The following is a 13697-nucleotide window of genomic DNA, read 5'->3' on the forward strand; positions in this document are numbered from 1 at the left end:
GGAACTCTCTGCCTAAACCTCTCATAGAAACGTAGAAAATAGGTGCAGGAGAAGGCCATTTAGCCCTTTGAGCCTGCACCGCCATTCGGCCCCTCGAGCCTACCACCGCCATTCAATAAGATCATGGCTGATCATTCAACCTCAGTAACCCCTTCCTGCTTTCTCTCCATATCCCTTGATCCCTTTGGCTGTAAGGGCCATATCTAACTTCCTTTTGAATATATCTAACAAATTGGCTTCAACAACTTTCTGTGGTAGAGAATTCCACAGGTTCACAATTCACTGAGTGAAGAAGTTTCTCCTCATCTCGGTCCTAAATGGCATACCCCTTATCCTTAGACTGTGACCCCTGGTTCTGGACTTCCCCAACATTGGGAACATTCCTCCTGCATCTAATCTGTCCAATCCCGTCAGAATTTTATATGTTTCTATGAGATCCCCTCACATTCTTCTAAATTCCAGTGAAAATAAGTCTAGTCGATCCAGTCTTTCTTGATATGTCAGTCCTGCCATCCCGGGAATCAGGCTGGTGAACCTTTGCTGCACTCCCTCAATAGCAAGAATGTCCTTCCTCAGATTAGGAGACCAAAACTGCACACAATACTCAAGGTGTGGTCTCACCAAGGCCCTGTACAACTGCAGTAAGACCTCCCTGCTCCTATACTCAAATCCTCTCGCTATGAAGGCCAACATGCCATTTGCCTTCTTCACCACCTGCTGTACCTGCATGCCAATTTTCAATGACTGATGTACCATGACACCCAGGTCTCATTGCACCTCCCTTTTTCCTAATCTGTCACCATTCAGATAATATTCTGCCTTCCTGTTTTTGCCACCAAAGTGCATAACCTCACATTTATCTACATTGTACTGCATTTGCCCACTCACCTAACCTGTCCAAGTCACTTAGCATCCTTCTCACAGCTCACACTGCCACCCAGCTTCAAACTTGGAGATATTACATTCAATTCCTTTGTCTAAATCATTAATGTATATTGTAAATAGCTGGGGTCCCAGCACTGAACCTTGCGGTACCCGACTAGTCACTGCCTGCCATTCTTAAAAGGATTATTCTTACTCTTTGCTTCCTGTCTGCCAACCAGTTATTTATCCACGTCAATACATTACCCCCAATACCATGTGCTTTAATTTTGCACACTAATCCCTTGTGTGGGACCTTGTCAAAAAGCCTTTTGAAAATCCAAATACACCACCACCCACTGGTTCTCCCTTGTCCATTCTACTAGTTACATCCTTCAAAAATTATAGATTTGTCAAGCATGTTTTCCTTTTCATAAATCCATGCTGACTTGGACCGATCCTGTCGCTGCTTTTCAAATGCGCTATATCTTTAATAATTGATTCCAACATTTTCCCCATCACCAATGTCAGGCTAACCGGTCTATAATTCCCCGTTTTCTCTCCTTTTTTAAAAAGTGATGTTACATTAGCTACCCTCCAATCCATAGGAACTGATCCAGAGTCTATAGAATGTTGGAAAATGACTACCAATGCATCCACTATTTCTAGGGCCACGTCCTTAAGTCCACCTCTCTATCCTCCTTCAAGATGCTCCTTAAAATCTATCTCTTTGACCAAGCTTTTGGTCCCCTGCGCTAATTTCTACTTAGGCGACTCGGTGTCAAATATTTTATCTCAATACTCCTGTGAAGTGCCACGGGCATTTCACTACATTAAAGGCCATATATAAATACAAGTTGTTGCTTTCAACCACAGCAAACCCGTGGCCCCATCCTCACTGGTGCGAAAAACACAATGAAGCAAAGTTTGACAATCATGCAAGTTTGTAAATTTTCTGCCATCAGCAAATTTTATTGCACCATAAATGTCAATTGTCACTTATATACAATATGAAACAATATAAACATCAGTGCTTATTCCTAGTTTGCATATTAGTTGTTAACCACGATTAGACAGTCTTTAGCCGCCTGCATTTGTTAAATTGGTGACGTAGCCCGCCCAGGCCAACCAGCATTACTGGATTGTCCATTCACAATGGAAATACCCACAAACAATTCACTGGTGCTTTACCCCTCCTTCCTGTTACCTTGAATAAAGTACGAAGCTCGTTCACAATGGACACAAGAGCGTATAACCTATGGTGAGCGATACAACAGGAAGATTATACCCGGTAGCCACTTCAGGGGCGTCTCGGCAAGCTGGTGAATCATCACCCACTCGTTATGGGAGTTTTTCGCCAGGAGATGGGAGCTGATGGGAGACGAGAACTAGCACAGCAGCGCATCTGATACTTTCACTACCCAGACATTCTCCCGAGAGCTCCGTCTGGCTCAGGCGGTTTGTCTTACAAGGCAGCCCGACAGGTGTCGTGAACATGAGAAACCAAATGCAAACCACCAGTGTGTTATCATCTACTGAAAGAGCTGAGAGCAGAGAACTTTCACCTAAAGTTCTTATCTCTCGAGTGATATTTTCTTTTTTTCCTCTCCTGCCTCGTTGCTGAGGTGCAACGCACAGACCCACCAGCTGCCCGGCCAGCATCTCCTGCAAATGACCACTGCTCATGGTATGCGCGTCGGCAGGGTGTACGGCAAGAGCGTTGCGCGGCACTGGTGGGAAACCGCCTCTCCATGCCTGGCAGGCAAGCACGGTTCCAGCAGGCAGCAGGAGATAGCGGGGGGGAGGGGAAGGGAAGATGCCAATTGCAGAATTGCCAACTCCGACTTTGCTCAGGCCATGGGATGAATCCGAGAATATCCTGTTCTGGATGGAGCAGGATCACCCCCACATTCGCCCATCCCAGTGTCGATCAAATGTTGGACAATAAAAAAATCCCAGCAACTGGGTTTAACAGCAAAGAAGATAAGATCTGATTGGTGCAGAGGAGGGGGCTATCAAAATACACCAATGGCAGACAGCGGATACTCTCCTGGGGGAAAGGGGCCAAACCCTCGGCCAATCTGACCCGAATGAGCTCCACAAGTGTTCTCTGGTTATTTGGAGGAGCTCTGGTTTGCAAGCCTTTTGAAAGAGGGCAGGACACAATTCTCTCACGTTACCTATACCCTGTAGCTCAGTGCGTGGCGCTCCCTTGAGACGCTGCTTTCAGCGACTTGAACCCTGACCTTCCCCTGCCATCTCCAGCCCCTGGGAACTTGTCCCTGGTGAATGTCAAAGGGGTCACATGGGCGGCGGGTGTTGGGGGTCGGGGGTCTTGCCTGCTGCGGGATTGGAACCGGTTGCGCGCCACAGCTTAAGGCGAGGTCCGCAGAGTTCACATCAAGAATCAAACAAACGTTCTGGTCACCAGTAACCATATTAAATGCAAGACTCAATTGAACAGAATGAGCAGTACTAGGGAGGACTGAAGTACAGACTGAGTGTGTTCTGGGTGGATTCAGTAAGTGTTTTCTAGGAGGTGCACTCTGCTACTTGCTTAGGTCTCCACCCGTGTGTTCCAACATCATCCTGATGAACATACGTTATAGGCCAATGCTTTGGCATCAAGTTGTCCACCCTCACCCGTCCTTCGCGTTCTATTGGTGGTCATTTGTCAAACGTTACAGCCCACTAACGCAACATTGGCTATCCTGTTCTCAGAACTTGCATTTCTGTAGCAGACAATACTCATAAAAGCCTTTTGGTTACAAATCGAGGGATGCCACTTGCTAGCAATCACAGCACTACAGCCTTCAATACAGTGGGATCCATTTCTAGCACAATAAATTCCAGTTCGACAAATTACTGCTCGAAATACAACACCCATCTTAGTGAAACTAATCACAATTGGAGCGCGCCAAACTTTTACCCTGTCGTCCACATAAAGCAGTGCAATAATCCTCACAAATGACCAGAACCCCCATTGGACCATCATCGAACACTGTGCTAATCTATTAACTGACCAAACGTACTAACTTACATTTGTTAAAAGCATTCGTTCCAGTTCAGTTACAGGACAGAGTCTCACGAGAACACTCGTTTTAATACACAGGTAGTTTCAGACCAGAAAAGACAAACCTGCTCGAAAGTAGGAGGATATGCAGCACCAGTTCTGGGTTGGTCAGTATCCACTGATCGATTGGTATAGTGAAACGTCTCCAATTGCAAATGAGATTTAAAGGCAAATGGTTGTTCCGCCGTGTTTGCAACAGGCTAGGATTTGGATATCTGTGCAGTGTAAACAAGGCTCGGAACTGAAAATGATGTTCACCACCCCGCCTTTGCTGGACCACGCTTCACTTTTGTTCTGCGGGCGAGTAGATGCCTAACTGAGCCGTTAACGGTACATTACAACGTAGATTATAAAAGACATACATCCCAATGCAAGTTGTCTGATCTCTTTTGCGATTGCGTGGTTTTGCAGCAAAATTAGTGGACAGAGTTACAGTGGATTAGTGGATATGCATGGCCATTAACCCAACAGAGATCGTACACAAAGCTGCCAAACTGTTCCCACGCCAGCTCAAACCCTTGGGAAACCAGGTGGAATGCATCACGGACGAATCTGACTGGGAACACCAAGCGTTTGGATCAGAACTACCTCAGCCAGAAAGTGACATTGCAGTTCTGTTCGATTTCATATCAAATCTACCCACTTACAGGAGCAAATCCTCACACTGCCAGTAATTGCAGTGTAGTTTCTAACACTGAAAAGGATAAAAGCAGCGATCATCTCACCTGGATTATAATCTCGGATGTGGCTTTATTTTAGGGGATTTAGAAATGTTAAACCAGACATGATATGTCCATAAAACAATCCCTTTGTCAATTTTACCCTTTCCTCCTTTCCTGAAAGCACCAAACTCTTGCAGGGTATGGTTGCCAAGCAGCCGAGGTCCCCTTTGTAGCTTGCCCCAGATGCCATTCTTCATGGGCAAATTGCAGGCTGCTTGGCCACGGAGTGCGTCACACCTGGACCCGATCGAGTCCCCACCCAAATTCCACAAGTGTTTACTTTCCACCAGGGGCTTCTGACCACCGACCAGGAACAGAAACAGTGGACGATTGTTTCACACCTCCCTTGCCCACGGGTGCTGAGGTGAACGATCGCATCCCCACTGGCTGGGAGCAGCTAACTCACTACATGCCATGAATTGGATCCTGGGTCACCTCTGGTCTGTGTAACACGGTTCCCCAGTGGCAGGTGTGTTTACGAACTAAACTGGGCGGGGGGGGGGGGGGGGGTGGCTGACTGATCTGTCTTAAGTTAAATAAAGACATCCGTCCGAGAGAGAAAATAAATTGTGTTGTTAAGTCTCGATGTGTCAAGTCTCTTGCCACAAACTTTAGAGAAACCCGGATTCTATCCCTACACCGCCTGAAGACCCTCACATTATACATTTACGGGTCTCTGGAGGCCTGCAGTTATGTTGCAGAACGTAAAAATATTTTTCAGCATTGGAAAAATATTCATGGTTGACCATCAAGGGCTGCAGATTGGTGTAATACGTTTAATGAAATATTCAGGTCACATTCATCATGTCCGACTGCTCCTGAACAAATAGAAATTTTATCTGTGTCTCTGAACCGCTATTCTGATGAAAATAAGCACGGATCCACGTGTACAAATGATCTTGGCTACCGAGCATTGTTTTCAGCTATGGATATAACGAGGGAGACAGGAGGAAGAGTAGAGAGAAACAAACAGAAAATGGGAAAAGGAAGAAAAACGACCTTATTTAATCGCTAGCTAATCGGCCAAAGTTACCGCTGCGTCACAGTACTCGGAGAACAGGGAGCAAACAAGGTCCAGCCAGAGCTCAATCCAACACGTCTGACTCACCCCCTGCTGAAATCCGTCACAACATCCCCAGCCCCACTGGCCCTGCACCACCGAACCACATAGTCACCATCAAAGGCGACAATTCTCAGAAAACCACCTAGTCCTAAACAGTTCAAGAGCCGCTCACTCGAAACTAGGCATACTGCCATCATGCAGAGCTTTGCAGAAAAGGAGTCAGGCCAATTATTTGGGTAGCTTGGGGCGAATGAGTAATTGTGAATTTTAACCATAATTGTATGGCCTCAAACATCGCTGGGAGCGGTTCCACTCTCGGCCTGCCTCTCTTATCTTGCCCACTCCTATTCCTGTGGAAGCCTTCCTATTTGATCTATCTGGGGCATCCGATCTATGCGCTCACATTTTCCGGTGGGAGTCGCTGAGTCCCGGTCCAGGATTGGAAATCCTGGCACCTTGTATCCCATTCCCAGGCAGGGGTGCTAAGGCCAACTGTAGCACCGACACCAGCTCAAATCGGCACTGGCCAGAGGCCGCCCTACTGCGCCACGTCGAGAGCCGCGACCGCCAGTTGCAAACACTTGCAACAGCAATTTTGCCGTCAGCTGCCAGCAACACTCTCAAACTCTTCCCAATAATATATTGAGAGCTGGGACTTAATTTTTTGAGTCCGAGGATCCCTTTTGCAGTGTGACCACAAGCTGTGCAGAGATGGCTTATATCAATATATAATCAGCAGCTAAACTCCCAGGGCTAAGTCGTAACCCCCTCCCACCACACCGAGGTTTCTTTGCAGCTGTTTTCCCACCCCCCTCAACTTTAACGCTGAAATATTGAGACTAAAATGTATATTCGAGTTCATGAAAAGGGAACCAACGTTAAGAAAACTTCATGGTTTGTCTTTTTACACTTGGAACCTTTTCACCAGCACAAATCAAAGTGCACTGACTCGTACACTTGTTCCCATTTTCACAGGGTTTGTGCGTGAACGATGGCGTCACCGCGACATGGCAATGAATGGGTTAACTGCCACTAGGTGGTGGCGGCGCTACAAGGCAGCGAATTATTCAGAGATCGCTAACAATTCGACTTTTCTAACCCGTGTGAGAACGGGCAAGATTATTGTAGTTGATGGCAATATGATTTAGAAGGTTCTCGCTATGGCAATAAGGAGTAATAGCTATTTAAAGCGCCAACGAGAAGGAGATTTTAAACCATTATTACTCCTTAGCCGAAGGTTGGGGCTGAAGCATTTCAGAATTTATTTGAGTACTTGACTGATAATATTGTGCATTAGATTATCAGTTGCAAGGGTTGGGAGCGGGTTAGCTGCTCATTCAGAACATCTCGGGAGTAAAGAAACCAATGTCACTGTGTCTTCCTGAATATCACTGTTCAAAGGCAGTAACCCCGAGTGGGGTGGGGGTCGTTAGCTGCACTGAAGCACCGAGCTGGGCCCCCGTTGCCTTCTCCTGTCCTGTCTCGCCGCAAATCCGATCAGCGGATACGAGGTGGTGGGGTGAGCAACTCTCACCCACTCCTCCTACGACGTCACGGCGAGTGGAAACCGCTGCATTCTCACTGCTAGATTGCGTGCATCGGGCCCCCGCGAGAGCGTCCAAGAGGGAAAGGCCTCGTCTCCAAGAAATTGTTACACCGCTGTCAGACTGGACGCCCATAGGTGCCCTGGACCGTGCCACTTTGCATACGTAAAACCTTGGCATCAACATAAAGATCGTATGCCCGTAGCAGTGGCGCTGTGCCTTGGGAGTGATAAAGTCTGGCATTATAGCGCTGGGGCATCAGGTACAATGCTCCAGGTATCTTGTACTTGTCCCAGTGATTAAGGCACGGGACCAAGGCCGAGCAGAGTTTGGGGCGACTACGGATGCAAGGGAGAAATCACAGGAACTTTCATCACCACCGAGAGAGGGAGGGGATTTATTTCATTGCTATCAGTGGCCTGACTCTGGTCCTGAAACAACCCCAGTAACATGCCTGTTCTGACGTGATCGAGAAACTACTCACAGCCACAATCCCCGGTCGGGACTCGGGACTAAGGTGTACTGGGAATGAGGGCAGGTGGTGTGACAGATCTCACCACGGAGGATCAGTCTCCCAAACCCAGAAGGCCAGGATCCCGATTCTCTTTCTCATCCAATAAGCTCGATTTCACTGGCTGCTATTTCATCAAACTACACGCTGGGCCTTGTATTGGGCCACTTCCGAGTCGCCCAGCCTTCAATCGGACGCTCACAAGGCAAAGACGGGTTTGCCCTCCCAGGAGTCACGAATGGGAAATGTACAGAAGTTAAGAAAATCAAAATTATACAACAGTTTAAAAAAAAACGACCCTGCTTAGTGGAGCGAGGAAAGGGGGAGTGGAATCTTTACTGGCGTTACTGAGAATTGGATGTGGCAATTATTTATGGTGACGTCAGGCATTGCCCAAGCAGGGTCTGCAATCACATTTTAAAAGTGTGCGATAGCAGGCACCAGTTATTTTATTCACCCAACCAGCAATTCCTGAATGGACAACAGCAAGTCAAGCAGGTTACAACGACACCTACCGTGGATCAGACTGGGGTCAGTTACTGAGGCTCAAAGGACAATTTCGCAGTCCCTTTTCCTGGACTGGGTTTGAAGGTGCATCTGAGTGAGAGAGAGGGTGACACTGGGACCGCGGTGAGGATCTGGAGAGGGGGGCGGGAAGGGAACCTTATTGGTGTCGGAATAGGCCAAACTACATGAAAAAAGATTTATATTTACCTCCGCTTTTAAGTTAGTATAAAAAAAATTGAACAGTGCATCGCTGCTGCAAAAACACATTCGATATGACCACAAACCATCCCCAAACTTGATCAAGAGAAATATATGAAAGGAGATCGTCTGTCCTATAAACACACAATGCAAGACTCTGTGACAGCTGGGCAATAGGATATTTTCAGCAGATTTTTCTAGCAGTTAGCCTAAGTTGCTCTTAGTCGGATCTTTGTCGTGGACCCCCTTCTCCATGCCACAACTCTCCAAACAAGCCTGCTACTAAATTTGGGTAACGGATCCCAGAACAAGCTACTCCTCCAGATAACTTGTAGTCACCCGACGTGGAGTTAATCAGCAATATTATACAACGCGTGTGATTAGAACTCGGACTGCGATAAATTCACCGAGCTTTCTGTATTTACATTTGCAGAATAGTCAGAAACAAAGCTATCAAACTGCAGTGAACGGACAAAGCAAGTCTCTCTCAGATGGGTGTTCGGATATATAGCACGCGGGCAGCTCCCTTTAAACAAATATGCACCTTTGGGAAGCCCGATAAAACACAGTAGAATAAGACAAGAGTCTTATTTTTGTTTAAAGTTAGTACTTTGCTAAGAGAGGGAACCATATACACGGGTTATACCACAGGTCAGTGAGGCGTGTGCTTGATGAGTTTTACAGAAATCCTCCATAAGAGTGGGAAGCATGAATAATGCAGGTTTTATCCAAGTGAGTTAAAAATGAGGAGCTAGTATACACTAAAGGAACATTTAAACTTTTACAATCAAATGTCATTAATACAGACGCTTATAAAAAGCAGCCCTTTAGTAAACAGATTTTTTTTTAGTTGCATCATTTGCTGTGTATTTAACAAAAAGTGTGCTGGACTGTGTTTGCGAGATCAAAGGGCCTTTTAAACAGATACACGTGTATTAATTCGCAACAGATCCCACAACATACTCGAGAGAAGTTTTCTTTAAATGGAGTAAATTAATTCGGCAGATTCTAAGGTTAACATTTAAACACGGTTGACTGACACCAGACTAGGGGCCCACCCCTCTACACGGTGCAGCTGCAAGATGCCTGGAACTCTTCAACCCGTTAATACTCGGATACTCTCATCACACCAGAGAAAGTCTCCCCACAGAGGCGTTCCCACGTGTACCTCAGTATAAAAAAAACCCTTAAACGTCCACACTGTCTCCTACAGGTGGCTGTACTGATATGAATGAGACACAAGACTAAACCTTGTTGGGTAAACTGGGCATTAGAGTAGCGCTTCAACAGTGAAAGCGGCACCCGGCAAAATAAAAATAAAAGAGAGTATGGATTGGAGAGTTAAAATGTTTAAAAAAAAATTATAATCAAGTGATTCTTACCCAAGCCAATTCTCTCCTTTCTACCATTACAAAGCAAAAGCTGAGTGAAACAGGCTGCCCACAAAGATGCCTGATCTTTGGTCTATGTACAAAACCATGCGAGAGGTCTCGCTCCTGGACGCCCGAGCTTGAGCCCAGTTTCCCTCGGATCGTCACCGTCACAGACATCGCCTGTCCCAGTGTTCGTGTTCTAGGGGTGGGAGGTGCCCTGGCTGTCTTGCTCGGTTCCCGAGGAGCTGCTGTCAGAGTCTGGCTCCATCGCTTCCTCCTCGTTCTTCTTTTTTAATCGCTGCCTTATGGCCTGCAGGCGATGCAGTAAGGTCTGGTAATCGAAATGCCCTCGCCTCTCTCCAAATGGATCCTGCAAGAGAGACGAATGTGCCCATGTATTTTGCAGCAAAGTTCCAAATGATCACTATACACACACGCACAAACTCTTGCGCGCCACACACACACACAAACTCTTACACACACATACTAACATCGGGAACATTCTTCCCGCATCTAACCTGTCCAGTCCTGTCAGAATCTTATACGTTTCTGAGATCCTCTCTCATCCTTCTAAAATTCTTACACATACAAACACTCATATATATATATATATATATATATACACACACACACACACACACACACACACATAGAAACATAGGAAATAGGTGCAAGAGTAGGCCATTCGGCCCTTCGAGCCTGCACCGCCATTCAATAAGATCATGGCTGATCATTCCCTCAGTACCCCTTTCCTGCTTTCTCTCCATACCCCTTGATCCCCTTAGCCGTAAGAAACATAGAAACATAGAAAATAGGTGCAGGAGTAGGCCATTCGGCCCTTCTAGCCTGCACCGCCATTCAATGAGTTCATGGCTGAACATTCAACTTCAGTACCCCATTCCTGCTTTCTCGCCATACCCCTTGATCCCCCTAGTAGTAAGGACCTCATCTAACTCCTTTTTGAATATATTTAGTGAATTGGCCTCAACAACTTTCTGTGGTAGAGAATTCCACAGGTTCACCACTCTCTGGGTGAAGAAGTTCCTCCGCATCTCGGTCCTAAATGGCTTACCCCTTATCCTTAGACTGTGACCTCTGGTTCTGGACTTCCCCAACATTGGGAACATTCTTCCTGCATCTAACCTGTCTAACCCCGTCAGAATTTTAAATGTTTCTATGAGGTCCCCTCTCATTCTTCTGAACTCCAGTGAATACAAGCCCAGTTGATCCAGTCTTTCTTGATAGGTCAGTCCCGCCATCCCAGGAATCAGTCTGGTGAACCTTCGCTGCACTCCCTCAATAGCAAGAATGTCCTTCCTCAGGTTAGGAGACCAAAACTGTACACAATACTCCAGGTGTGGTCTCACCAATGCCCTGTACAACTGTAGCAACACCTCCCTGCCCCTGTACTCAAATCCCCTTGCTATGAAGGCCAACATGCCATTTGCTTTCTTAACCGCCTGCTGCACCTGCATGCCAACCTTCAATGACTGATGTACCATGACACCCAGGTCTCTTTGCACCTCCCCTTTTCCTAATCTGTCAACATTTAGATAATAGTCTGTCTCTCTGTTTTTACCACCAAAGTGGATAACCTCACATTTATCCACATAACCTAACCTATCCAAGTCGCTCTGCAGCCTCACAGCATCCTCCTCGCAGCTCACACTGCCACCCAACTTAGTGTCATCCGCAAATTTGGAGATACTACATTTAATCCCCTCATCTAAATCATTAAGGGCCATATCTAACTCCCTCTTGAATATATCCAATGAACTGGCATCAACAACTCTCTGCGGCAGGGAATTCCACAGGTTAACAACACTCTGAGTGAAGAAGTTTCTCCTCATCTCAGTCCTAAATGGCCTACCCCTTATCCTAAGACTATGTCCCCTGGTTCTGGACATCCGCAACATCGGGAACATTCTTCCCGCATCTAACCTGTCCAGTCCTGTCATAATCTTATACATTTCTGAGATCCTCTCTCATCCTTCTAAACTCTCGCGCGCGCGCACACAAACTCTCTCGCGCGCGCACACAAACTCTCGCGCGCGCGCACACAAACTCGCGCGCGCGCGCACACAAACTCGCGCGCGCGCGCACACAAACTCGCGCGCGCGCGCACACAAACTCGCGCGCGCGCGCACACAAACTCGCTCGCGCGCGCACACAAACTCGCTCGCGCACGCACACAAACTCGCTCGCGCACGCACACAAACTCGCTCGCGCGCGCACACAAACTCTCGCGCGCGCACACAAACTCTCGCGCGCGCACACACACACATTTATAGACCGCGGTTAACATGTGTTAAGAGCACACATGTGGGAGTGAGCAGAACAGTGTGCGTGAGCCGGGTGTGGGTCCCAGGATGAGACTGGAGAGGTGGGGAGGTAGGTGGAGGTAAGACCACAATGGATTTGTAAATGAAGACAAGGATTTGAATGTTTTGGGGGAACGTGATTTCAAAAAGGGGACGGGATGGTTGCTGAGTAGGACTTGGTAAACGATATGAACTAAAAGCAAAAAACTGCAGAGCTGCTGGAACTAAACAGAAAGAGTAAAGGCTGGAATCACTGAGGTCGGGCAAGAGTTGTGGAGAGATGCTGCCTGGCTTGCTGAGTATATCTGAAAAAGATCAGGAGCCGTAAAGTAGGGCAGCTGAGCCTGCCTGTGGGATATTGTTAAAACTGAAGTTATTGATATGGGACAAAAGAGGCTAATTGTATTAGGTAATATAGAAATCTATGGTTTGTCACATAGAAGGGCTGGGGGAATAAAAAGGTACAATAAATGGCTGTTGGAACAGATACTCCACAATGCGAAGGTCTGACCAAGTACACGGAACTCGGAACTGCAACGTGTGAAGGTTTTGTCACAAGTGCTGCCATTAAGTGCATGTTTAATTATTGTCAAAAATAATTATTCTTGTATACTTAATTAATCTGTGAACATATAGAGCTGTCAACCCTATTGTTTTGAGGAGTAAATTATAAGTAAGAACACCCCTCATCTATTAATCTTGGGGGGAGGTGGGGGGAAGCATTAGAAATGGGGTGGTTAAAGTTTGGCTTTTTATAAAAGGAACATGAGAACATAAGAAATAGGAGCAGGAGCAGGGTCATTCGGCCCCTCGAACTGATCTTCTATCTCAACTCCACCTTCCCGCACTATCCCCATGTCCCCTAATTTCCCCAAAGTTTATCGACCTCCCGTCTTGAAGGTGCCAATGGTGGAAGTTTTAAAGGGGCAGGAGGGAATGACGTCCATGGAAAGGGTGCTATTTACAAAGCCAGCAATCATTTTGCCGAGGATGGCAGTGGTCAGTAACTGGGGGCAAAGGGCATGGAGGGGTTGCAGCATCTGATGAGGGTCTTGTGGTGAGTGACGAGTGGAAGCGAGACGATGATGATGGTACCTGCATGGTTTGTCCCTGTAGATGAAGCCGGTCCTTACAAGACAGTTCATAGAAATCGTAGAACTCCATGAATGATTTCTCCATCACACTTCTGAGTGAACGGAAACATCACAATAATTATCAGTCAGTAGTTTAACTCTTTAAATATTTCAGGCTGCACCCATTTTGAAATAAAACTTAATTTACTGTAGTAAAATGCATCTTACAGGTCGTAGCTTTACAGATTTTTTAAAACCAATTTGCAAACCTGCTCGTGAAAACGCTATCAACAGAAATGTTCAATAATTGATAAATGATCTTGTATCAAGCTTTTTGTGTAGACAGGGCAGAATCCTAGCTGTTTCAATCCATTCTGTGCAAAGCCATGGAGTTAGTGAAATCTCCAATATTCTTAATCCAGATTTCAGCCAGAAGATTGGGTGAGCCATC

At 46.5% G+C, this 13697-nt stretch overlaps 1 protein-coding gene across 2 annotated transcripts in view; it reads right to left on the reverse strand.

Annotated features, from left to right (window-relative positions):
- Positions 1–1800: 1800 nt before the first annotated feature.
- Positions 1801–13697, reverse strand: part of ube2z (ubiquitin-conjugating enzyme E2Z) — a 40832-nt gene continuing 28935 nt past the window's right edge. For both annotated transcript variants that reach the window (XM_070864554.1, XM_070864553.1), the window contains exons 6-7: positions 13269–13359; positions 1801–10222 (exon numbers count right to left, since the gene is read on the reverse strand). In XM_070864554.1, the coding sequence (XP_070720655.1) occupies positions 10052–10222; positions 13269–13359 (262 nt within the window). In that variant the 3' untranslated portion in view covers positions 1801–10051. The remainder of the gene's footprint in view (positions 10223–13268; positions 13360–13697) is intronic.

Source organism: Pristiophorus japonicus, chromosome 21 (genome assembly GCF_044704955.1).
Source record: "Pristiophorus japonicus isolate sPriJap1 chromosome 21, sPriJap1.hap1, whole genome shotgun sequence".
In the NCBI taxonomy this organism is placed as follows: Eukaryota; Metazoa; Chordata; class Chondrichthyes; family Pristiophoridae; genus Pristiophorus; species Pristiophorus japonicus.